General features: G+C 39.3%; 1 protein-coding gene across 1 annotated transcript in view; it reads left to right on the top strand.

Annotated features, from left to right (window-relative positions):
• The window catches only part of BBOX1 (gamma-butyrobetaine hydroxylase 1), a 60,130-nt gene extending 34,552 nt beyond the window's left edge, over positions 1–25,578 (top strand). Inside the window, exons 5-8 of the mRNA XM_046637878.1 lie at positions 11,786–11,891; positions 17,635–17,831; positions 23,520–23,686; positions 25,040–25,578. Of these exons, the coding sequence (XP_046493834.1) occupies positions 11,786–11,891; positions 17,635–17,831; positions 23,520–23,686; positions 25,040–25,200 (631 nt within the window). The 3' untranslated portion in view covers positions 25,201–25,578. The remainder of the gene's footprint in view (positions 1–11,785; positions 11,892–17,634; positions 17,832–23,519; positions 23,687–25,039) is intronic.
• The last annotated feature ends 329 nt before the right edge of the window (positions 25,579–25,907 follow it).

Raw genomic sequence — 25,907 nt, 5'->3', positions numbered from 1 at the left:
AATAAAAATTCCATAAAACCAAGGAACAAACCGAAAAGTAACACTGGACTTTTGGTATTGGAAATGAGGGAACATGACAGTCAGTATATGCCAACAGTAGTGAAAAGTTAGTGCATAACTGAAGGGTGATGCTCTCCACACAGTGACAGCATGGTCAAGAGAGGGCCATAGCCAGCTAACAATATGACCGCCAGAGAAAATGAAGCCAGACTGCTCAAAATTTACACAGGCTACCATTGTGCAAATAGGTGTGGCCTTAATCAATATATATTTAATTAAGACTACGTGTGCCATGCAGTGCGTCCTCCCCATCCTCAAGCGAATCCAGCTCAGACCCACGGCATTTTATCCACCAGAGAGAGCCAATCCGGGACAGCCACGGGAGCCCCTTTCTCAGTTGTGGTTCAGGGTCACTTCCCTCCCTGCATACTCAGCTCCTTCTTTCCTGCATGCATCTCCCTTGCTTTTCCATCTCCCAGCTTTAGTCTGCCTGCCGACTACCCAACCCGGGGCCTCTTCTGTTTTTGGCTGCGTTTTGGCCTTTCCTGCCCTTCTCACTTGACCCGCTAACCTCTTTCCTCCTCCCTGGCAACCCCCACCCCTGCTGCATCCTCCCTTGATCTGGCAGCCTCTGCAGCTCTGGGGAAGAGGGCCCCCTCCCAGCCTCTGCTCTGTGAGATCACCACCAGCACTTCACCCCCAAGCCCAGGCATTACAACACAGCCACGTAACTATTTTACTGCTCACCCAAAGGAGCCAGTGTTGCATTCCGAATGGCCCATCCAGAAAGAGAGGTGGAAATTCTCCTCTCTCCCACATATTCATTACGTCTAGTAAGGCAGTTTCTATTTTCTGAAGAAGATTCTACGTTTGCTGGTAATGCATGAAGTATGAAAGAAAATGGCCACCTCTGCACCGCTGTTTGGTTGCTGGGTCATGGTAATATTTACTGGTCGTGGTCTTTTGAGACCATAATTATAAGACAACACTGAGAAATTCAGATGGTCTTCCATAAAAAGGCAAAACCATACCCTGAGAATTCCTTTTCTGATTAGTTGGACAACTAAATAAACTGGCTAGGAGATTATTATTTATATGAGCTCATTTGTGTGTGTGTGTGTGTGTGTGTGTGTGTGTGTGTGTGACTCAGAGGGCAGGAGGGGCAGGAAAATTCAGTGGCATATTTTTTTTTAATGTTTAGCACTAGCATTGTGTATTAACTAGTTATCCTGCTTGTACCTACTAGTCAGGATAACCTTTGAAAATAAGGCATGCGTATCTCATTGCCATTGCCACCGTCTTATCGAGCTCCTTGCAGGCAGAAATGGTGGCCTAACCAGGATGGTGACTTTAGTACTAGCCCAGTGCCTCACATAACACACCGTTATCCCCCAGGAAATTTTAATGAAAGAGAATATATGCTAAGATATTGGGAACTTGCATTTGGTCAAGACATCAAAAATCCTCTCAGCATTATCAACATTTATCACTCCTTAGAAAATTAATCTCATGGGCAACGCTGAGTGATGTTTCTTCATCAGAAAGTCAAGCAGAAGAGAATACAAATTTCAACCTCAGCTGGCAAGACTGCCTTCTTTCTAGACTAGAGCCAAGAAGCTCAGGTTTTCTTCTTTCTAAGAATATTTTATTTGCTGGCACAAGCAAGTTGCATTAATATCTGTAGCAAGAATTACACTAATAAAAATAATGAGGTGAAAATGAAAAAAATATACTTTTCTGAAACAGTAACAGCAAAAATAAAATAAAGATGGTGAGAGACAGTGAGGAAAAGGGCTAAAAGAAAATAAACGTATGGATCTTGGTGGTAGTCAAATTTTGTCCTGTGGAGACAAGCATTGGAAGCTGTATAATCGCTGAATAATGCTTCTAAGCCCACAAATTGTAGTGGAAAAAATCTAGATAAATAGCGTGGAACTCTTCGTTACAAAGAGTTTAGGAGAGAATTGAGAACCCGGTGCCCAGAGCGTCTGTACTGCGCTCCTGCCCAGAGAGCTGCCCACAGGACCAACAGGGGAAGAGAGTTTAATCCCAGCTGTACCACCAGCTCTTTGGAGGTGAGAAGTGGATCTGAATTTTCATGTAATTTCCCAGATCTCTGTGGTTCTTTACTGAGGACTGCCTTCTCTCTTTCTATGGGTGTGTTTTAGTACCCATCATGCCCTTTGAGGTCTTTGGATGAAAATTTGCTGGAAAAACGTAAAATGCTACTACTACTGCCCAGTTTTGCATCCGCCTGAGTGCCTTGCTTGCAGGCTTCATTGGATGAATAAAATAATGTCAAACAGAAAACGTTTCTAGTGGGCTGTTTGTCAAATACACCAGCCAGGCCAGTTAAGAATTAAGAATATTGAAATGGCCCCTGGGGAGTGCAAGTATATGTTCTTTCCAGCATTCCCTGGATTTCGGCTCTCATTTCTGTAAGCCAGCCCAGCAGCATTTCACACATTAGATTGTATTAGAGATTGAGAGTGTATGAGTGAAAAATACTATTATTCCTTGGCATCTGGCCCCTTAGAAATTGCTTTTACCATTAGCACTGCCTCCAAATCTGACTTTGAAACAGCTACTTGCTTGATATACATGTTACCAGAAAATGTTTGTGAAGTGTGGGGACTGAACAGGGAAAGAAAAACAAGTTTACCCGTTTCGTTGAAGTTTCTGGCCAAGAAATTGCTTGAGAAACCGCACAGCACTTCTTGAATAAAAATGGCTTCTGATTTATGAAAAAAATCAACCTAGGAGCAATTCAGACTTGGGAAGAAAACAAAGAAAACTTGTCTGGGTTCTGAATTTAGTTGTAATTCCATTCTACTTTGTAAAACATCACACTGGGATTTCTTAATGAGTTGTTTTAGATTTAGGACTGACCATAGTGTTTGATAGGGTGGGCGGGGGGACCTTGAAAATGTGTATTCTTGTGAGTATTAGGGTTTCCTGAGCAGAGTAACAAGCCATGTTCTTTGGGCCATGATGAACCCTGGCTTATGTTATCAGCCAGCATCCAGTCCCTGGGGTTCCCTTTGTAATATTAGCTTTCGCAGTAATTAAAGTTGCTGCCAACAAAACCACTTGAGTCTGAGGTCATCTCGTGAATGAAAGGAAAAATAATTTCTGTGTCTCATGCTCCTCTAGAAATCCCTTGAGGAAATTTATGAAACCCTAAGAAGTCCGTTGCTTCTCCACCAGCCCGCCGACCCCAATGTCTCCTCGGCTGCTCTCTGTGGAGCCAGGACAGGCAGCTGTTATCATTAGGATGGGAGAAAATAGTTCTCTATCCAAGACCTTTTGTGTGCTAAGTATGAACTCAGGGCTTTATAGTCATTCTCTCGAATCTTCACAATTCTGATAAGAATCATTATCCCCATTTAAAGGTAAAGAAACTGAGGCAGAAGAATCACGCTGCAAACCCAGATTTACTGGACCCAACAGTCTGCAGTCTTCCCTTCACCCCATGCTACTGTGGCAGCGTGTTGTTGTCTGACATTTCCCCATCGTTCCTAAGGCCATCATAGCTATTGACTGTTGTCAACATTTGACGGCTCTTGTCAAACATGGCTTATACTCATATTTATAGCTCCGACGCAAGGGAGTAATTGATTTCACAGGATTATATGGAAATTCCTCCAACCCAACTATAATGACAGCACCAGAATATTCATTACCTCCCCCTTGATTAAGCTCAAATTATAACCAACTGTTTATGCAAAGGGAAAATGACAATTGACAAAGAATCAGATAGCTTGCCACAAGAGAAGATAATGTTTATATTTTCATCTTTCACATTAAAAATCTAAACTAGCATCCAATTCCTGTTCTGATGAAATAAATTAAGCACAATTTGGCTTCCCACCCCAAAAAAACTACTGAACATGTTTAATGGGGAATTCTCATAAATTATTATTATTTTGTAATGCACTGCATTCTTAGTTTTGCATGGTGAAAGTCTTTGGGACTTTGTTTGGAACAAATTGCTATAACTTTTTTCTTTATGTTTTTAGAAGTAGTTGTCATCTTTCTATCACTACCTGCCTTTATTTTTATTATTGGGAGTATTATTAACATTTAAAAATAAATGGAAAAAAAAGCACTTCTCATGGTAAAATATAACATAGATACAGAGAAATCACACAAAACAAATGTGCAGCTAAAATGAGTTCTTGTAGGACAAACACTCTTAATCACCATCCAGGTCAAGAAATGGAACATTGCCAGCCACTCCACAACCCATGCACATATCCCACCAATCACAAAGCTCTCTTTCCTCCCCAGTGTAACATCTCTCCAGAATTTCGTGGTATTCACTACCTTATTTTCCTGGTTCAAAGTATTATCCCACAAGTGTGTATCCCTTAGCACTACAGTTTGGGTTCCCAACTTTTCAGTTTTTTGATATCCTCTTTTCTCCCCTATAATTAGTTCTATTAGTAAATATAAGTTTACTACTTAGCACCAGCACTGTGTCAATGTATCTATTCATTTTGGTTGTCTGAAACCTGTTCTCCTGTAAATTCCTCCGCAAGGACTCAAGGGAACAATATGCTCTGAATTTTTGCATGTTGATAGCAGTTTAAGACTTTTGTACTTGAAAATCAGCTGGCTAAATATAAAATTCTTGGATCACAGCATCTTTAATATGTCACATAGTTCCATTGGTAATCTAATTGTTTTCTCCTTAAAGTAATTTGGTACTTTTACCTGGATGCCAAAGATTTTTGTCTTTAAAGACCAGGAATTTTACAGGCTGTCTTGGTGTTGGTTATTCTGGGGCAACTTTTCAGGGAGTATGTTGTTTGGTCTTTCACTGTACACTTTCAAATTTTTTTTTTATTTCAAAAAAATGTTTTAATTGGCACTTTTAGTATTTGTTCTGTTCTTTAATCTGGGTTTCTTCTTTTGATAACTTCTATTATACATACATTAAATCTTCTTTGCCTATCCTCTTAATTTGTGACTTTCTCTCAAATCTTTCTTATTTCCTGATTTTTTTGATATTTAAATTTTTCCCTTTTATCTTCCAGTTATCTAAAAGCATTATCTGTAACACTTATGAAATCTTGCATTCTCTAGTTTCATCTTCATTTTTAATGACTTTTCTTTCCTGAATATATCACCCAATTTTTGAGTATCTTATTCTGATGTAAGTTATTCGTTCATATATTGTATCATTTAATTAAAGTCTTTGGGTTCATTAGAAGTAGCTCAAAATAGGAAAGAGAAGTTGGAAGTTGAAAAGATAGAATATTCTTCATCTTTCGGGGCCACATCCTTCTGGAATGTAATGTCTGTGGGTGTGTTCTTTTGCTATTCATTTTCTTTTTTTCTGAAAATAACTTTATGAGACTAAACCTTAATCATTTTATGTTGCAGATTTTTATGTGAAATTTTTTTTCTTAACTATTAAAAGGAGATATGATTCAGAAACCTTTTGTAACTTATGGTTTTATGCTGCGTTTCAAAACTATGGCTGGTGACATTCTAGGACCTCCTGCTTCCTCTCCTTCACTTTCAACCAGACCTTCTTTTTCCCTTGTCCCTATCATGCTCAATTTGGAGTCTTTTTCTCAGAAGGAAGCTTTATTATGGAAGGGAGTTTGTCTGGTAAGTTTTGAGAGTCCACAGGGCTCAAACTATTCCAATCCCTTACTATAGACCTCTTGTACTCAGCCATACAGGAATGTGAAAATCCCCTCCCGGGTTTAACTGCCTTTCTCAACTGCCCCACCGCACTTCCCAGTGAGCATCTGTTAGTGATCTGGGAACTTTCCAGCTCCAGCAGGCACGTACTTGCTCCCCTCTGCTTCCTCCTGCACAGTTGCTGATACCACGTGTTATGGCTTTGGAAGGTCTATCTCTATAGTCACTCATTTTGGGGGTTCACGGACATATCTTGTCACCTAATTTTGATTAGATGTAGTCTCTGAGTTTTTAGGTTTGCACTCTAGATGTCGTTCAGGGAGCATTCAGGGAGATTAAAAACAGTGTCACCACCATCATCCCAGAATCCTCCTGGTTTGCTTCATACCCTTATGTCTCATGGAGGTTCCATATTAGTGTAGTGGACCGAGTAAGAACAGTGCTAGATATCAGTGCGATTACTTTGGTCTTTCTAGTTTGTGTTTGGGGATATTAATTCTTACCAAAAAATCGTATGAAATTTTTCATTTTCGGGAATGAATGCAATGTAAATGAGTATCTACAATTCTAGTAGACTTGAGAGGATAATGGCTTTTTAAAACACAATTCTAGCAATTTTGCCGGGCATTGTCAGCACATAACTGTAGCACTTCCCCTGGAAATAAGATGACAATGATTGACAGCTAAAGTATTCATGATTTAAATATACCTAAAATGTATAGCTTAGGCCAGGACTCAAGTTAACAGAAAAATCAGGAAACAAACATAGTTTACTATTATAGGTCCGTGTCTTCATTCAACAAATGTTTTTGGCAATGGGTTAAATGCTATGAGATAAAGAATATGTATTAACTCAGTTCCCTAATGTGATGAGATATTTTTGCAAGGCTTTAGAGGACAGTAAGTGAAGCAGGAATTTGAAGGGAAGCCAGAATTTGAAGGGAAGCCAAGACTAGCCATAGAGCAAGCTCGCCCGCTCCAGCCCAGATTGGGCTTCTCTCACGGCTTCTGATAGGCCATGTTCTGTCCCTCCACTGGGCCTTCTCACGTGCTATTCTTCTGCCTGCAGTGACCTTTACCCTTCTAGGTAAATCCTTCTCGATCTTCAGGTCTCCTTTTAACCTTCACTTCTTTTCTCTAACATCCCGTACTTTCGCTTTGGAAGATAAGTCACACCGCTTTGCCTTCCCCATAGACTGTAAGTTCCACGAGGTGCAAGTACATGTCTATTCTGTTCACTCTGCATCCTCAGCTCCTGGCCCATTGTGTGTGTCTAACAAGTGATAATGGAAAAATAAGTATCGGGAGCTCTGGTGAGTGATGGCCTCTGGGAAGTCATATGTGGAGGTTGTCACAACTATAGTTAGAAATAGTATTCAATATAATATTCTTTTGGAGGTTAACTATAAAATTTTTTGTGTAGTTTAGCTAGCACATCATATGTTGGATCCAGTAAGGCTAGTAATGATATTCAAAAGCAGGCATTCTCCCGTAATCTGATGAGGAGAGTTTGCAGCAGATTGGACAGTGTAGCTGCTGGAGATAACAAATCCAGGCTGCAGTTGTGGAATGTCTTTACGTAAAGTAGAACTTCAAAATAGAAAGAGATTACAGATCAATCCAGCATGATTTTCCAAGTGTGAGCCACTAACTGAAAGAGCATAAAATCTATCACCAAGAGTATAAAGAACAAATCTGGCAAAAACAATATTTAAACATTCCATAAACACTGATGGATTCAGATTTGTCACAAGACGCTATTGATATCATGAAATATCATGAATATCTGTGACTGGCCATCTAGATTTGGGCGAATCTAGTGAATTAGCATCCAAACCGAACCCATAAAATATTCTCTACGAGTGAGGATTTGAATCTACAGGAGCTTTTGATAAAATCCATAAGTAAAAATATGTGTATAAGAGAAAGTGCCAGTTAAATGTTGAGAAGGACATGAATAGCTCAGTAGAAATACTTAGGTTTGTTTAAAATAGCATCTTTGGCAAAAGCAGGATTATTTGTACAGTTTCAATTACCTGCCCTAGCACGAAACCAAGCAAGTCTATCCCATTGCATTAGGATGCTGTGCTGAGCCAGCCTCTCCAGTTCGAGAAGAATCTGGTTCTGCGCCTCTGCTCAGTCGTGACAGTTCTCGATACTCTGCTTGACTTGCTGCCTTACTTAGAACAACATTAGAATATGTCTCTAATGAGAAGTGTGTGTAAATACTTCCTCATCTCACTAAGGCTCCACAAGTGGGCTTTCAAAACATAGTTTCTGCAGAGGCCAACAGATCGCATTTGCATTTATTTCTGCTGTATTTTATTTGAGATTTGGACTTGAGAAGGATAGCTGAAAGCTTAGAGTCATAGAGAATCAGCAGCAGCCTTCTTGGCGTGATTCCTTTCTATAGGGAGATAGAATGGTAAACCAAATGACATTTCTAGGATTTTTCCAGACTTATGCTATAACTATTAGGAGAATGTTTTATGATTAAAATTGGCCAGCTCGTTCCCTGGATTATCATGATGTGTAAGCATAGACTTTTAGGCTGCATATCCCATACCGTGCCTAAGACACTTTAGGGCTAAAAAATGTTTATCATCCCCTGCCAGCTAGCTCAGAGGGTCAGAGAGCTGCTCTGATGAAGCCAAGTCACAGGCCACATCCCTGTAGAAGCCAGTTAATGTCAAACAAAGAAAAGATCTGTTCCCCAGCTACAGCTTGCACCTTGAATCTTAGCCAGCTCTTGGCTGCAGCAAAACCCAGTTAGTTTACCCTGGATCAGAGGACGAACCAGGAAAAAGAATGTCCAGGGATCAATGAAAAACCATCATCATTCCTGAAAAGAAAATCTAAATGTAGTCTTTTCCTACTGACAGTGTCAACAGCACCATCTTCTTAGTCAGAAGATATTATATATTCGACAACTTGATGAAATTACTTTTTGTCTCTTTAAATCCCTTCCTACGTGTTGATTATTCTTGGAATGCTCATGTTGACAGTTGTCTGAATCTGTATTATATATGGCCCATGGAGTGACATGAACCTCATAGAGAACATGTATTTCTTGGCTACAGTCACTGCAGTATAATAGATGGCCTGACTCATACTTGAAATGAGTTGCAGCAGCTTTATGTGCTTCCCTTCTCCTTTCACGGGCTCTTTCCAGTTCATGGCCACATATGGATGGCTCTTTAACTTTTAGTGAAATGCATACCAGGCTTTCCATCCTAAATTTAAATGTGCAAAAAACAAAGCGAAATAGCTAGTTTCATCCTCCATCCCAGAGAATGGGGAAGAAAGCCTACCTTTTCACCTCAATTCCTCTGCCTAAAGTACATCTCCCAGAAATTTATATTTTATTCAGGTTTCTATGAGAAATCCCAGCTTTCTAGAGCACTTCCTACGGCATCATCTCTGCCTGGGTGTTCTCCTGGCCCCAAGCCCTCACCGGTTCCCTCGCTTTCTTTCCCTTACAGCACTTCTCTCTGCCTGAGATTGGACTCACTAACTACGTGTTTGTCTTGTTCGTTCTCTGCTGTATCTCTAATGCTAAAACAATGCCTGGAATAGAATCAGCGATCAATATATAATTATTGAAAAATGATCTGATGAACTTGAACATAAATTAAAACACAGACATTGTAACAGCAATCAAATGACATGCATATCTAGTGACATTTTTTCACTCTAGCTTTGGTTTATTAGGAAACACAGCTTCCTTCCAATTACCCATTGTCTCAGAGAGAAAAGCCTTACAAAATCTGAGTGACAGATTTTTTCTTGCCACAGCATTGCAAGGAATCCCTAGTACTTTTTTAATTAACTTTTTCTAACTTTTAAGCTAAGCTTTTTTTTTTTTTTGGTAATGGAAGTAAGATTGACATAACATAAAAGTCACCATTTTCAAGTGTACAGTTCTGTGACCTTTAGTACATTGACAATGTTGTGAAACCATTACCTATATTGAGTTTTAATAATTTTCATCAATAATGTTATTTCTCTAAAAACTAATCATTCATCTTGGAGTGGTAGAAAACTAATCCTTTGCTTTGCAAAATAGTAAATAAAGGATCAAGCATTTATCTCAGCATCTCTCTGTAAGCTATTATACGGGGTAACCAAATAGTAGATGAGAGAAAGTGGATCTTTTTAAAAGTATTCCAATGGATAAGTAAAAAACAAATTATTAATGTGGCATTTCACTATGCAGAACCCCCAGTGAATTAGTGGATCTAGCCATTGAGCGTGAACGTGAAGAAACATCACAAAAAGAAAGACATCTAGACATTCTGTGTCTTGTAATAAAAGAACATAATGTCATCTATAGTTTTGCCAAAGAGAGAAAATAGAGTTTGTCCAAACCTCTGAATTCAGCTGCCAATTTTCCAGAAACACAGAAGACAAGAAAACATGTAGAACTACACACTAGTATGCAATCGGCGAAGTCCAGGCTGTGAAGAAGTCCACAGTCCAATTCCCTAAGTTCTTCAAAAAATAAATTCTAAGAAGACGAACAGTCTAGAGGTGATACTTGTAGGTTAAGAGACTTAGAAGATATAAGTTGTTTTTAATGGGCAAGATTAAATGCAGTGTCTAAGGCTGCATATTCAGTGGTAAAAAGATAGAGAAATGCAAAAACATGGTAAATATAGAAGCCATGGTCGTGGTCACCTTGGAGAAGAAAGAAGGGAATTGTGACTGAGATGGGGCATATGTATGAGCTTAAAGTTTTATTTCTTCCTCTGAATAATAATTACAAGAGTGTAATTAAAAAATTCACGAAGTTCCCCCTAAGATCAGGAAGACAGGAACGCTGGTTTTCACTGCTGCTATTCAACGTTGTACTGGAAGTTCCAGCCAGAGCAATTAGGCAAGAAATAGAAATAAAGGCGTCCAAATAAGAAAGGAAAAAATAAATCTCTCTCTATTCACAGAGGGCATGATTCTATATATAGAAAACCCATAGAATGCACCAAAAAAGCTACTAGAGCTAATAAATGAAGTCAGCAAAGTTGCAGGATACAAAATCAATACACAAAAGTCAGGTGTATTTATACATACTAGCAATGAACAATCTGAAAAGGAAATTAAGAAAACAATTCCGTTTATAATAGCATCCAGAAGAATAAAATACCGAGGAATAAATTTAACCAAGGAGGTGAAGACTTGTAAAATGAAAACTACAAAACACTGCTGAAAGAAATTAAAGAAGACCTAATAAATAGAAGGACATCCTGTGTTCACGGATTGGCAGACTTAATATTAAGACGTCACTCCTACCCAAAGTGGTCTACAGATTCGATGCCAAATCCCAGCGGCCTTTTTGTAGAAATGGAAAAGCCAATCCTCAAATTCACGTGAAATTGCAAAGGGCTCTAAAGAGCCAAAACGATACTGAAAAAGAAGAACAAAGTTAGAGGACTCACACGTGCTGAGGTTTTAGTTTGGAGTGATGGAAATGTTTTGAAACTAAATAGATAGAGGTAGTGGTTACCAACATTGTGAATGTACTGAATAGCGCTGAATTATTCACTTTAAAATGGTTCATCTTATGTTATGTGAATTTCACCTTAATAAATCACTTTTTTTTTAAAGAATTTATTTTTCCTTTTTCTCCCAAAGCTCCCTGCTACATAGTTGTGTGTTTTTAGTCGTGGGCCCATCTGGTTGTGGCACGTGGGATGCCACCTCAGCATGGCTTGATGAGCGGTGCCATGTCCGCACCGAGGATTTGAACTGGCAAAACCCTGGGCCGCCAAAATAAAGAGCATGAACTTAACCACTCGGCCACGGGGCCAGCCCCAATAAATCACTTTTTTAAAATACAATAAGATAATAAAAAACATAAACTACAATCCCATATACACCTCTTTATAAACTCTGTAGGATAAACTAATGTGTAAATGTACTCTTTTTCGGAGAGAAGAGAAATGAGCATAGCTGATTCTGAAAATGGTTACTTTGGACAAAGAAAGGTCAAACTCTCTTCCTGGCTCATAGTCATTATGGTAACTATTTCATAAAATGAAAAATTTCCATTTCCCCCTTGTATCAAGTTTATTCTAACACGTTTCCTCTGGCTTAGTGACAGCCCGTTTAAACATATGTTTCTTGTATTTTACAGACATACTTGGCAAGTGCAAGACAAAATTGACGCAAACAATGTGGCCTACACAACGGGGAAGCTAAGCTTTCACACTGATTATCCAGCCCTCCATCATCCACCTGGGGTAAGGTGAGCCTCAGCATATTTTCCACAAGGCAGGCCAAGGACCAATATCCTCCTGTATTTTGAGTCTAGAAGATTATATGTTTCATTAGCGAATTTTATGTAGATCTTCCTTCTCCGAACACAGAAACGTCTGCACCTCAATCCTGAATAGCTTCACATTCTCAAGGAAGAGATTTTCATGGTTTCTTTCTAAACATTTCTTTGTTTCTTTCTAGAAATAACTGTTGGCACTTTTTACTTTGCCAAAACAAATTTTTACCATAGCAGGGCATCTTGAGGTCTTTTTGCACATTTACCATTTCCGTGAAAGTTAAAAGAGAAAATGAAACCAGGGAACACAATGTAGGGTTTTTCCCACAAAATCACATGACTCTGACTCCTATCAGCTAGCTCCGTCTGCATAAAAACCCACTCCCCAACTTAATGGCTTAAAAAGTACACACATAGCCGTGTTGTTAGCACGTGTTTTTACCATTTGTGCTGTGTTCAGCTGGGCTGAGTTGGCTAGGGACTGGTTGACCTAGGTGGACTTCAGCTAAGATGGCTTGTTTCTGCTCCACTTGACCTGTCATCCTCCAGCAGGCTAGCCCAGGCTTGTGCACCTAGCAGCTGGCAGAATTTCCAGAGAACAAGCCAAAACATACAAGGCCTCTTGAGACCTAGGTTAGTAATCAGAACGATGCCCCTTCTGCCATGTTTTATTGGTCAAAGCAAGTCATGAGTTTAGCCCAGATTCAGAAGGTAAGGAAGTAAACACCACCTTTTATGGGAAAAGCAGCCAAGGTGTGCTACAAAGGGTGTGAATGCAAGGAGCAGATAACCTTGGCTGTTTTTGGAAACCACCTACTTTCCCATCCATCAGATTCCTCATCAAAGAGGGAAATGCTCATCATGGAGCCACAAATCCTCCAGGAGAATTCTCGGGAGAACCCCCTTCCACCATATTATTACAAAATTGTCATTTTACTAAACCAGCCATATTTTTACAAAAGAATCATTTGCTGAACCAAGAAATAAATGGTCAGGAAATTATCTTTGAAAAGATATTTTGTTCCTATTTTTAGAGCTAAATGGGACTAAATCAAAAGCCACATAGAAATCTATACCTTCAGAGGTAAACGGAAGTGTAAATTTTGAGCAGTTCTCTAGTTAATGCAGGTGAAATAGTCCCAAATCAAAATTAGTCTGTTTTTTCCATCATGTGGACGTCTTCTCGGCGCCCTCCTGGTTACCCACTGTCCTCGCCAGTGGTAACTGAGCTGGTCTAGCACTTGCCTCCACATGTTTTAAATTATGTTGCTGATTGTAAAATACCACATGATTTCTTTGGACTAAATGATGACAGTGAAGTGACCCCTATAGTCACCTTTTTGGGTGGGGATTGGGAGGAAGAGACATACAATGTGATTTGTTCCAAACGTGGTCCAGAAATTTTCTAAAACCCTGGGGATTAAAAGCCAAATTAATCAGCTCAGTTCATCTGCCAAAGATGGGTTGGAGAAGTTAGAAGGAATAGAGCTTAAAAAATTAGACTAGGAACTAAAAATTCTGTTTGAATTTTTAAATTATCTGCTGTTTGTTGTGAGTTTAGCTCTTGGCTCTGAGTTAAAATTGAAAGCCTATGGAAAAGTGATTAAATGACATCATAAATATTCCTGAAGTATAGTACAAAGCTTGACATTTTCACAGCATTTTATATTCTTTCAAAGCACTTTTATTTATATTACTTATTTGATCTCTCTTAACATTCCTTTAAGGTAGACGGGAGTGATCATGTCTTTTTATGTTGGATGAGGAAATGACACACAGCAAGGTTAAATACTTTAACAGGGTGACATTCGATTAATAGGGAACTTGAAACCAGGCCTCCATCTAGTTTTTTACCTCACCATACTGGTCTTCAGTTGGGCTTTCTAATTACTGTAATTTATATAAGGTGATGATTATTTATCGACATTGTCATACGTTAAAAACTCTTTAAATACCCGTACTGAATCTTATATTTCTCTATATTTCAAGACTTAACCCAGTGCCTGGCATGTAATAGAGACTTAACAGATAGCTATAAAGAGGCAAAGACCAACACTACATGAGAAGATGCTCTACGTCACTAATCATCAGGGAGGTGCACGTCAAAGCCACCATGAGCCATCACCTCACACCTGTTAGAATGGCTATTACCCAAAAGACTAGAAATAACAAGTGTTCATGAGGATGTGGAGAAAAGGGAACCCTAACACACTGTTGTGGGAGTGTAAATTGGTGCAGTCACTGTGGAAAACAGTATGAAGTTTCCTTAAAAAATTAAAAATAGACTCACCTTATGATCCAGCAGTTCCACTTCTGGGTATTTATTCAAAGAGAACAAAAACACTAACTCAGAAAGATATACGCACCTCCACATTCATTGCAGCATTATTTACAATAGCCAAGATATGGAAACAACCTAAGTGTCCGTTGATGGATGAACAGATAAAAAAAAGTGGTATATATACGCAGTGGAATATTATTCAGCCATAAAGAAGAATGAAATTTTTCCATTTGCAACAACATGGATGGACCTTGAGGGCATTGTACTAAATGAAATGAGTCAGACAGAGAAAGCCAAATGCCTTAAGATCTCTCTTATATGTGGAATTTAGAAAATAAGTAAATAAATAAACCGAGTTCATAGATACAGTGAACAGACTGGTAGTTGCCAGAAGCAGGGAGTAAAAGTGTAGGAGAAATGGGTGAACTGTTTTGTGTTGTTTCTGCTTTTAATAAATTTAATAAACTTAAATAAATTGAATTTAAAAAAGAAAATAAGCGTCATGACTTAATGAGGACAACCACTGAAACACTTCCAAATTCGGTTCCTGTACCCATTGTTAACCTATGCGTGCAGTTATGCATATGTGTCAATTTATGGACACTGATTAAATTACTACTGTAACAATTCATTTAAAACCTAAATACTATCCCATGTATAAATAATATAACTGAAAATGCTCTTTAGAATAGTAAGTCTGTAAAGAGTCAAAAAAAAAAAGAGGTAAAGAAATTCCACAAAGTCGTACGGATCTCCATCCACAAATGAAACATGCAAGGCTAAATGACCTGGTAGGAGATTTTTAGATAAAAGATGATTCCTGAAACGTCTAGATTCTACTAGAAGAATGATTAAAATGTAGGCACCTGTTTGTGCTATTGTTCAAGTTTCCATTCTGAATTATGCAGGGACTTTTGAACCAAAGTTTGAGCTTTTTTGTAACAAAGAGCATAAAGCAGTGTTCTTTTCAGCACAGATGAAATGATCTGGAGAATGAGTTAGCTGTTGGGGGTTCAGGCTGATCAATATGGATCACGTGGGACAGGGGTAAGGGGACACATCTTTAATGAAACCCAGATGTTGCTTCACTCACTGTCTTTGTCTGAGCCAGAAGTCACGTGCTGCCATAAAGTAACATTTAGAAAGAAAATATTTTCTGTTCTGAATGACTTATGTGAAATAAAATTGGGTTTTATACACATCAGACGTGTATTTGCCTTTTGAATTAGTGGTGAAAGTGTTGTCTGGCTCCATCATCTTTTTTGCTTTCATAAGATTACATTAAAACATAAATATAAAAAAGGAGATTGTTACTTGGCCTTGGCCATATGTAAAAGACATCAGTTATCTCTTTTAAAGATTTGTATTTGAAATATTCTGTGACTTCATTGTGGTAAAGTCTAAAAGGGTTCAGAGACCACTCTGATTCCCCCACAGACGAAGTTATGCTACTGTTTTGCCTCTCGGAGTTTGGTAAATCCGAGGTTGACATCTTCGTTTCATCTTCTTTTTAATCATGCTGCTTCACCCTTCATTGCCCTGGCGGGGAGATGATTTTCTACAATGACTTGGTCAGCTTATGCACATATTTTTTTGAACTTGAAAAAAACTGGCACCAATTTAAAGACTGAATAATTAATTTAGACTAGTTCTCTGCTAACATCAGAAAACAAGGCATCCTCGCCCTGAAATGGAAGCTTAAGTTTACAAAGCGCGTACACACACACCACGCCACAGTGACGTAGTGAGAGCCCTGTAAGCGGGCTTCCCGCAAGAGGAAAGGAGCGCGCTCTATGAGGATTTCGAGGCAAATAGACCAAGGTTTCAATATCAGTCTTACCATGTTTTAGATGAGTTCTTACCAGCCAGCCAGTTTTTTCACCTCTGGGTCTCAGTTTCTTCATCTATAAAATGGAGATGAAAGTATCCAATCCAAGGACTGTGGTGAGGAATTAATACATGTGCATGACACAGTCCTAATCTGAGAGCGAGTAGGCATAAGACTCAAAATGTGGAGAAAACTTGTCCGGTTTGGGAGGGAAGGAGGCAGGATTTGTGTTCTAGACCTGCGCCATCAACATAGTGGTCACCAGCCACAAATGATTATTTAACTTTTAATTTAAATTAATTAAGATAAAGTACAATTTAAAATTCAGCTCCTCAGTCACACTGACCACATTTGAAATGCACAATGGCCATGTGGGACTGGTGGCTACTGTGCTGGGCAGCAGAGAACATTTCCCTCATCGCAGAAAGTTCTGATGGACATCACTGTTCCCGACCATCTACAGAGCTGACCAAGCTAAATGGATCGTCTCCCCACTCACTGATATCCTAGACTGGCTATTCGATCATAGTTGCCTCTTCCTTTCTGTAAGAACTGTCATACATTGGTTTTTATTTTTATTTCACTCAGTAGGAATGAAGTCTTCACAGTTGAATAGTGCTAGTTCTAAGCAGAAAACCAGGGTCTAAAGTCAGCTCTTCAAAATCACCCACCCGTGCTGACTTACCGGAAGGAGTCACATAATCCAGGAGAACAGATAAACTCCATTCAAAAGAATGCTTTTTAAATTTTACCATGTTTTGCTTTTCAAAATGAAGTACTGTTAAACATTTTTCCCTAAATCTTAGTAAAAATAACTAATACTTATTATCCTTTTGGTTTCTCATTCCCAGTGTCTCTTGGTTTATTCCCCGTCAGAGGCCTGTCCAACCTCATTCCCTTCTTATCCGCACACATGACCTGTCCTTTTAGACTCCCAGGTAGTCACTGTCACTAGTTCTCCCCTTTAAAAGAAGTTATCCTCTGTAACACCACTGGATTAATGTTCTTCAACTCTGTCTCGACTACACGGCTTCTATATTCAAAAGCCTTTAGCGATTGCCCTCTGTGCACAAAGTCTAATATCCTTCAGCTGACATTCAAGGCTCTCCCTGATGAAGTCCCAAATTACCTTTCCAGCTGGATCTACTATTCCCAATTGTGAACTTCTACTGCAGCCAGACTTTGCTACACCCAGTGAAGTGTGCATTTTGCACACTTTCTCACTGCCACTTGATTTGCTCTCTCCATTCTGTGCCACATATCCAAAATCTTATCCATCTTCCTTTGCCCGGATTAAGTCCCGCCTCCTCCGTCAAGCCAGCATGAAGTGCCTGTTCCCTCCAGCTCTGTGATCTGTGCCTTTGGTTCATCAGGCATTCTGGTGCCTGTGCCCTGTCTTCAGCTGTGACAGTGTATGAACGATAAAGTATTGATTATAACCACCTTTTCTCCCCAATCCTTTTCTCTGCTGACACAAAAAAGACAGATAAAAAAGCTTTCTTGACTTTAGTGCTTTTATCTTTCTGAATCTTTCTTGAACACAGTGTCAAAAAATGTAAGTGCATATCATTTTAAAACATATTCCTCTATTTCTTTTTATAGGTTCAGCTTCTGCACTGCATAAAACAGACAGCCACGGGGGGGGAATCAGAAATCGTAGATGGATTCAACGTGTGCCGGAAGCTCAAGGAACAGAATCCCCGTGCGTTCCAGATTTTGTCCTCCACCTTTGTAGACTTTACTGACATTGGAGTGGATTACTGCGATTTCTCTGTACAGTCCAAACACAAAATTATAGAGTAAGTACCATTTATAAATTTCTCATAGCAATAAAACAGTTGATGCAAAATTTCATTAACTTAAACAGCAGAAAGCTTTAATTGACTCCAGAGGTTTACTTTTTATTAACTGTCTAATCCAGTTTTAGAGTGAAAGAGAAAAAAGAACATTTTCGCCATAAAAAATTATTTAGCAAACTTCCATGAAATCTCTGTTCTTAATGTAAGAGAAGTAACTAAGACTTCATTTACACTTCATTTTTAAAATATAAGCTCTACATAGTTATAATCAGTGTGATTGTGCCAGTCACAATCCTTTCAGCCAGAAGTGAAAGAATCTAACTCAAATTGGGTTGATCCAAGAGTTAAATAATGTCATCTGAAACTGATCTCCTTTTTCTTCACCTCTTAGCTTTGCCATCCTCTGTTTTGGCTTCATTTTCAAAGATAATCAGTAGAAGCTCCAAGTTTTTATTGTCCGTAGAGCTGATAATCACAGCACACAAAAAACATGTTTCTCAATAGCTACAACTCACTGCCCAGGATGTGTCCAAGTCTATCCTTGAGCATCAGCATGGCAAGGAAGTCAGAGAATTCTGATTGGCCATTGCTGGGTCACGTGTTCATCTCTGGAGCAAGGTCAGCCTCATCTGAACCAATGGGCTGAGGATGAAACAGGGACGTCTCCCCAAAATGATGCCAACAAAAATCATATCCTCCCTTCGTAGAACATTTTGTGTTGTATCATTTTTCATTTAACATTATTTTATCATAATTTTTCCAATTACAGACAAAAGCCACAAAGGATGTGGTTTAGTTAATCAGTCCTCAGTTAAAGATTTTTTGAGCGCTTTCAATTTTAGGTTGAAATTGTATTCTTCTTTTAGGAGAAATAGCCAAATGATATGAAAGCAAACTCATTTAGTAAATAAGCAAATCCCCAGCATACTAATTCAGCTTTCTTATATCCACATATGGCCTTCATTCATTCATTCCACAAATATGTATTGAGGCTAGCCACTCTCCTTGGTGGTTGGGTGACATCAGTGGACAAAACAAAGACCCCTACCCTCATGTAATTTCCAGTCTAACTGGGGAGGGGAGAATTTGAAATTTTAAAACAAATGACTCAATTACAGTGACTGCTGAAACATTTTTTAAGTGCAAAGAGAAAAGGAAAAGTAGGTCAGGATACAGGAACTCTGTGGAGCCGAAGCGTTAGAGAGACAAGACTTGCATCACTAAATAGTGTGGGGAGGAAGAGCCTTACTGAGTAGGTGATGTTTGAGCAAAAACCTAAAGGACTGAAGGAGTTTTCCCAGAAGAGAAGCAGTTTCCAGAAACAGCCGGAGCAAGGGTCCTAAGAAGGCCCTGAGAACATATCTGGTATGCTCAAGGGGCAGCAAGGAGGCCAGCGTGGAGCAGGGTGTTAAGAGAGGAAGTGAAATTGGGGGAGTTCATGAGTAAGAACGTTGGCCTTCCCTCTCAGTGAAATAGGCAGCTGCTGCAAGATTTTTACCAAAGGAGAGACATTTATTTTTATATAGATTTATGTGCATTTTACATGGGTCACTCTGGCTGCTGTGCTGAATAGAGCAGAGAAGAGCAAGGAAAGAAGCTAACGCAGGACAGCAGGCTGGGACGAGGTGCCGGAACATGAGCCGTCAAGGGGTGGCAGTGGCAGTGTGGAGAAGGGTCTGTTTTTAGAGATATTTTGCAGGTAGAAATAGCATACTTTCCTGACATATTGGATGAGGGGTGTGAGAGAGAGACAGACATCAAAAATAAATTCTAGTTCAGAATAAACCTGAGACATTCTCTGAGGTCAGTCATCAAGGTGGGAAAGAGAAGAAATAACTCTTGAGATTCAAGTTTTAACATGACACTTTTAACTATTTAAAAATTACCTTAGGGGCTGGTCCAGTGGCACAGCAGTTAAGTTTGCACACTCCGCTGTGGCGGCCCAGGGTTTGCAGGTTCGGATCCCGGGCCCCCTATACACCACTTAACAAGCCATGCTTTGGTGGCACCCAACATATAAAACAGAGGAAGATGGGCACAGATGTTAGCTCAGAGCCAATCTTCCTCAGCAGAAAGAGGAGGATTGGTAGCAGATGTTAACTCAGGGCTAACTTTCCTCAAAAATAAAAAGTTACCTTAAAACCCTATGACAAATTGCAATTTTGTTGTGGTAGAATATGATTGTAAATTCTGCAAGGCTAGCGAACAGAGGCAAAACAAAATTAGCTCTTGAGTGAAATTAACAGAAAATCCATCATCTGAACCAAGACTTGGTGTTAGTATTTTTTTGTAGTTAAATTTCAGAATTTGGCCATTTTCAAGGTCTCATGGATATCCCTAGAGAATATCAAGCGGTTAACATCAATCCACTTAAAAATATATTTTTAACAACAGGAGCTGACACAAAGAGGGTTTTCGGTTAATCGAGGGCCTCAGTCTCCTGAGTGTTTGAGTTAATTTGATTTTCCTTGTGGCTAAATTTTTTAGCTCTTATAAGAGGTTTACACCTGTCTTGTACAAAAAGATCTTGAAGGCTGCTGGCAGAGTTACAACGCAGTACAATAAAAAAAGAAAGAAAGAAAGTAGGACAGAAATAATAAAATGGTGAGATTAAGCTCTAACAGTGCATCCTAGCGGTTACAAGTTCAATCACGTGACGACAACTCCTTGCTCGTTAGCAGTGCGACCTTGCTCAAGAGATGTACGCTTGCTAAGCCGTGGTCAAAAGGGAGCCGGTAAAAAGGCAGTAATATTAATGCCTACCACACACAGTTGAAGTGGGAATTATAGAGAGGACATATGGATGCCCCTGCCACTGTGTGTGGCTCAGAATGAGCAGAATAAATTTTAGCCAGCTTTAACTTCCATAAAGTCCAACACATTTACTGGTGACAGAGTTTAATTTCAGCACTGAGTTTCTAAAGACCAGAGAAAGGAGGGAACATAATCAATTTGCAAGATTTAAGATCCTCATAAAATGTGTGGTGGTAGACAACACCATAGCGACCTTCTCCCAACAAATTCAACAAGTCCCATCACAGCTCACATTGCTCAGTGAGACATATGTGACGAACGAGGGGTGTTTACAGCATCACTCCTGATTGTAGGAGGTGGTTCTATAGTCCTTTTCTTGAGATCTTTTGTTGGCATTACTGATGACGTTTGGCTTTGGCTGCTTTGCGGTCACCATGTTGCTGGTTTATGTTTAAACGCTTGTCCTTTGTGGATAGCTAATATATAGCCAGTTCTTCCTCATCTTTGGGGGCGTTTTACCCTTCCTCAGCATACAATCCTGCATTGGGACCTTCCTTTCGTTCTGTTGTTGCACACAGAATTTCCTGCTTACTAAGATTCAATTTTGCATTTTAGGTTGATCTTCAAGATGCCAACCACTCCTCTCCTCTAACATTCTTCAATCCTCAGAATAATGTCTTCTCTAGACCTCATAACTAAATTTGCTTCCTATTTCACCTCATGTCATTGCTGAGAATGCTAAATAATGAATTTGTGTCTTGTCTTCTGAGCTAGAAAGTGAACACCAGGTGAAAGGAGACAGACTGTGCCATGTGTACACGCACACAGAAAATTGGTTATTTTTGTCTGTATCTGTGAACTCTTGGAAAGGATTAATACAATGTACCATGGGACACACAATTCTGATTTCCCTTAAATTAATGAATCACAAAGTTCCTTTCACTAATATGTGAGGATACACACGTGGACTCTAAGAGAGCCCATGACTAGCATGACCATTCCCATCAAGGAGTTATGGTGTCAGTGGAAAACAAGATGGATTGCCTGAGTGGCTGGGATGGAAGACCCCCAAGAAGTCCTGACGTCCTTGTCTGTAACACACAGGGTGTCACAAAAGGTGTCATTGCTACATGCACAGAAAACAATACAGGGAGAGAAGAAGGAAAGTGGGTCAGCAGCAGTGGGGCTAGAATCCTGAAAATAAGATTAAAAGGCAAAATGGGCTCAGAAAGTGAAAGGGTCTGAATCCAGCAGTGTGAACTCTAACAGGGCCATTGAAAGGCCAAGCACTGTGTCCTTTGTCCTTCATGTCACTCAAACCTGGAGGTCCACAGTCTCTTCTGCTGGCCGACGTTTTCCTTGATTCTTTGTTCATAAAGCCACAACCTACACGGAGAGGGTGGGGTGACAGGGGAGGGCACTTCATTGCGTGTTCAGTCATATTTGTATTTTTATTAATCTGTGTAAATTCAGGTTTTAAGAGTCTAAGAGCCTTTCTGAAAACCTGTTCCTTTCTGTCACTTCCCTTTCCCTATGTGGGTTCAGCAGATGGTTTTCAGTCACCATCAGATATGCAGAGTTGCAGCTAATCGCCCATTCTTAGATTACTGTACACTTGCTGTTGGCCCAGAGGATTGACTAGTAACCTGAGGCACAAAGCACAAAGGGACTGGGATAGCCACAGTTTGCCACCACAGGCAATAGCATCCTTCCTCCTGTACCCTGACTAGTTGATAATGGTTCACTCTGTTGATTGGTCAGCTAAGTGTGATCCAGACCCCAAATCAGCATCACCAAACAAACCCGGGCACATGAGACAGTCCATTTGGTTTGACTCATCAGGCCTGGATCCCAGTCAGCTGTTGGCTCACGTTACCACCTCCTGAGCTGGCCCAGGAGTAATTCTAGGCACTTCACTACCATCCTTGCCCACCTTCAGTTTTCATCTATCGCCCTTGTTTCTAGCTAAAGAAAAGGTAAAGCTGGGTGATGCTTTAGGACTGGCTGAAGGTCCACCTTTCCAATAAGCTATTCTCTTCCTTTTGCCTCTGTGTCTAGATGATGTTCATGCCTTGTTAATTATAGCCAGCCTAGCTTAAATTCAGAAATAATGATATCTTTTCTTACATTGAAAGCAGTATTATCTTACACTGTCATGATTATGATCCACATTCTAAGAAAGGATATAGATATAACAATATTAGAATCTCCAACTTACTAAAAAGACCTTGGTACGCTCCCAAACACTGAAAAAACTACAGATAGTTGCATATGCAATGACTATTTATTAACTGCCTGTTATGTCCAGGCTCTGTGTTAAGTGTTGGGAATATAACATTAAATGAAATACCGTGTGGGTCTTCTAGAAGCCTATATACTAAGATATGTACTATAAAGAAAGATACAAAGAATGTACCTCAGGCTAGATTCTTCTTTTCTCTGTCTGGATTTCCCCATCTGTAAACCAAGGATTAAAATCAGAACAGTGTATTTCAAACTTTTAAAGAATAGATCTATCTTTTCAATCATACACCCAATAAAGTCATATTTGAAGCCCCAATAGATGAAACATGTAAAGTGATTGACCTATAAACTTGTAACATAAAAATATCTTAATATGTGAAAGCTACTGTCTTAAAGAACAAAGAATGCATTCATTTCCCTAAACATAAGAAAGTTTTTAACTGGAATCTCTCGGTAATATTTATTTTAAATTAACTTATGTAGAAAGATTTCAAAAAATATTTGCTAAATGAATGAATGAAAAACAAATGAGTACCTCGTACCGCAGATAACCTTAATGTCTTCTGAACGTGTGTTTGGGTTCTTTAATACCCTATTTCATAAACATCTTCTAAGACGAATTGACCCTTACAAATGTAAATAGATATTTCATGACTTATACATTTTAACTTTTTCTCTTTAAAAAAATAGATTAGATGATAAAGGTCAAGTGGTTCGCATCAACTTCAATAATGCAACTAGAGACACGCTATTCGACGTACCTGTTGAAAGAGTTCAGCCTTTCTATGCTGCTCTGAAGGAGTTTGTTGACCTCATGAACTGTAAGGAATTCAAGTTTACTTTCAAGATGAATCCAGGTCAGTGAACACATTTTCTCAAACAACTAAAAAAATGGATTTTCTTCAACCTTAACCATTTAGAGCAATGCCTAGAGCAGTTTTTTTTCAAGTGTGGCATGTGGAACACTTACAGCAGGATCGTGGTGAGCAGCCAGTTTGCTTAAATAGCAGACTCCTGACCCCCACCTCTCTTGACTCTCCAGACTTAAAATATTCATATTTATAAAGCTCCTAGGTAAACCCTAAGCACCCCAAAATTTGATAACTTCCAACCAAAAGAATAAATACACGAAAGACAAGCTATAGGCCAAACGAAATCTCACGTCTGATATCAAGACCGATGACTTATATTTTCTATCCTGAGAGCCAATCAATGCAAACTGAAGCTTGTACTTAATTCTTCTCTCCTGGTACACAAATAAGATCATCCTCATGACTCTCACTCTAAAATGCGTGAGTAATGTTTACTCATTTAGCTTATCTGATCTGGCAGAGGCAGCACTACCTGAAAAAAAGGAGCGAAGGGTTCCAGCTACTTGAAATGAAGGAGCAGAAAGCATTGTGTTTTTCTGGACTATCTCTACTTGGTAAAATGACATCACACTCAAGGTTTTTGATGGATATAGTAAAAAGCAGAATTTCTTTCTGCCATTAATTTGGCCAAGTGGAAGATTCTTTTCACTGGTGAATAATCTTTTAATTGATCTTTGGCATAAGAGAGTAATACTAGAAATCAGATAAACCCACTGCTATGCAGTCACAGAAGGTTGGTTGTAAGAGCAGCAACATGGAAAATGGAAATACCATGAGAAAAAAATACCGAATGAATCTGAGCTGGAATCCAAGAGCCGCCAGTTAAAGGCCATGTGGCTCGGGGCAAATCCCTTAACTTCTCAGAGACTCACTTTTCTCCTGTATGAAAAGATGAGCTAATACTCTCTTTTCAGGATCTTTTTGAGGCTTAGAAATAATGTACCTAAAATACTAGGCACATAGAAGACAAACCAAGAATGTCACTATCCTTACAATTATTTGAAGCTGCTTAACTTGAAAGAGATAATCCTAATTAAGCGATAAATAACACCACAAAGAAAAATTCAAAAGTTTTACACAGATATAGTTTTTTAAGTAAGAATTATAAAAGTGTCTACAGGAGCCTGCCAGGCCGTGTAGTTTGAACGCCGAAAGGTCCAGAGCCATTTGCATCGGGCGTCTATTTGTGTGAAAGAGTACAGGCGCAGCTGTGTGTCAAGAAGTAGCCGTACTATTTCTTGATGTGAACCAAGTGACAGTGATATTTTGCATTTTGCATTTTCTAGCTCTGTTCGTCTAAACACATGGTTATTCACATTGCAATAACCTTTTGTCTAGGTGATGTTATTACTTTTGATAACTGGCGCTTACTTCACGGCCGAAGGAGCTACGAAGCTGGAACTGAGATATCCCGCCACCTAGAAGGAGCTTATGCCGACTGGGATGTGGTAATGTCAAGGCTTCGCATCTTAAGGCAGAGCGTCCAGAACAGAAACTGAATCCCCGTCTGTAATTTCAGTAAGACTCCAGCAGGTGTATTCCATAAGATATGGCAATGTTATTTGTCTTCACAGACCATGATCTGTTCATTCACATATTAATTTCTTTACCATTGAACATGTCACCTTTCTCACGAGAGTTTTCTTTTCTTCATAATCATATGCAATGCCAACTGGTCAGATGCTGTAGCGTGCTCTCTCCTTTCTCGATGAAACATCCCTTCTGTTCTGTTGCACGTCTGGTCTGATTTTTTTTTGCCCGTTTAAGAGTCTTCAGAATGCCTGAGAATAGTTGTGTATCAATAAAATCATTCTTCAAGTACAGCCTTTTTTAAAATAAAGCTTTTGTTTCAAATAAAGCTTGTATTTCAAATGAAACTTGTCTCAAAGAAAACACGTTTCTGCTCTGTTGCCTATATGGTCCCATTTGTCATGACTATATGTGACTGTCTAACATGCTTGAGAAAAGCCTTCATATTTTCAAAGTTCCGTTTAGTCACTTTTATTGTAGAATTCTATTACCCCAATTTCCGGACGTCAACAACCTGGTGACCTCAACATTCCCTTTAATACATAAATTATGACACCAAACCCACGTGTGCCAAATTAGGAGAAACATCTAGTCTCCCTAAGTTTCTCCTGCCCCAGTTAAGGACTCCTCAGGGCTGCAGCGGACCTTACGCCTGTGCGTGAATCACTTTTCTTTA

This window comes from Equus quagga, chromosome 14 (genome assembly GCF_021613505.1).
Source record: "Equus quagga isolate Etosha38 chromosome 14, UCLA_HA_Equagga_1.0, whole genome shotgun sequence".
Classification (NCBI taxonomy): domain Eukaryota; kingdom Metazoa; phylum Chordata; class Mammalia; order Perissodactyla; family Equidae; genus Equus; species Equus quagga.
This window is presented reverse-complemented; position numbering and strand designations above follow the sequence as displayed.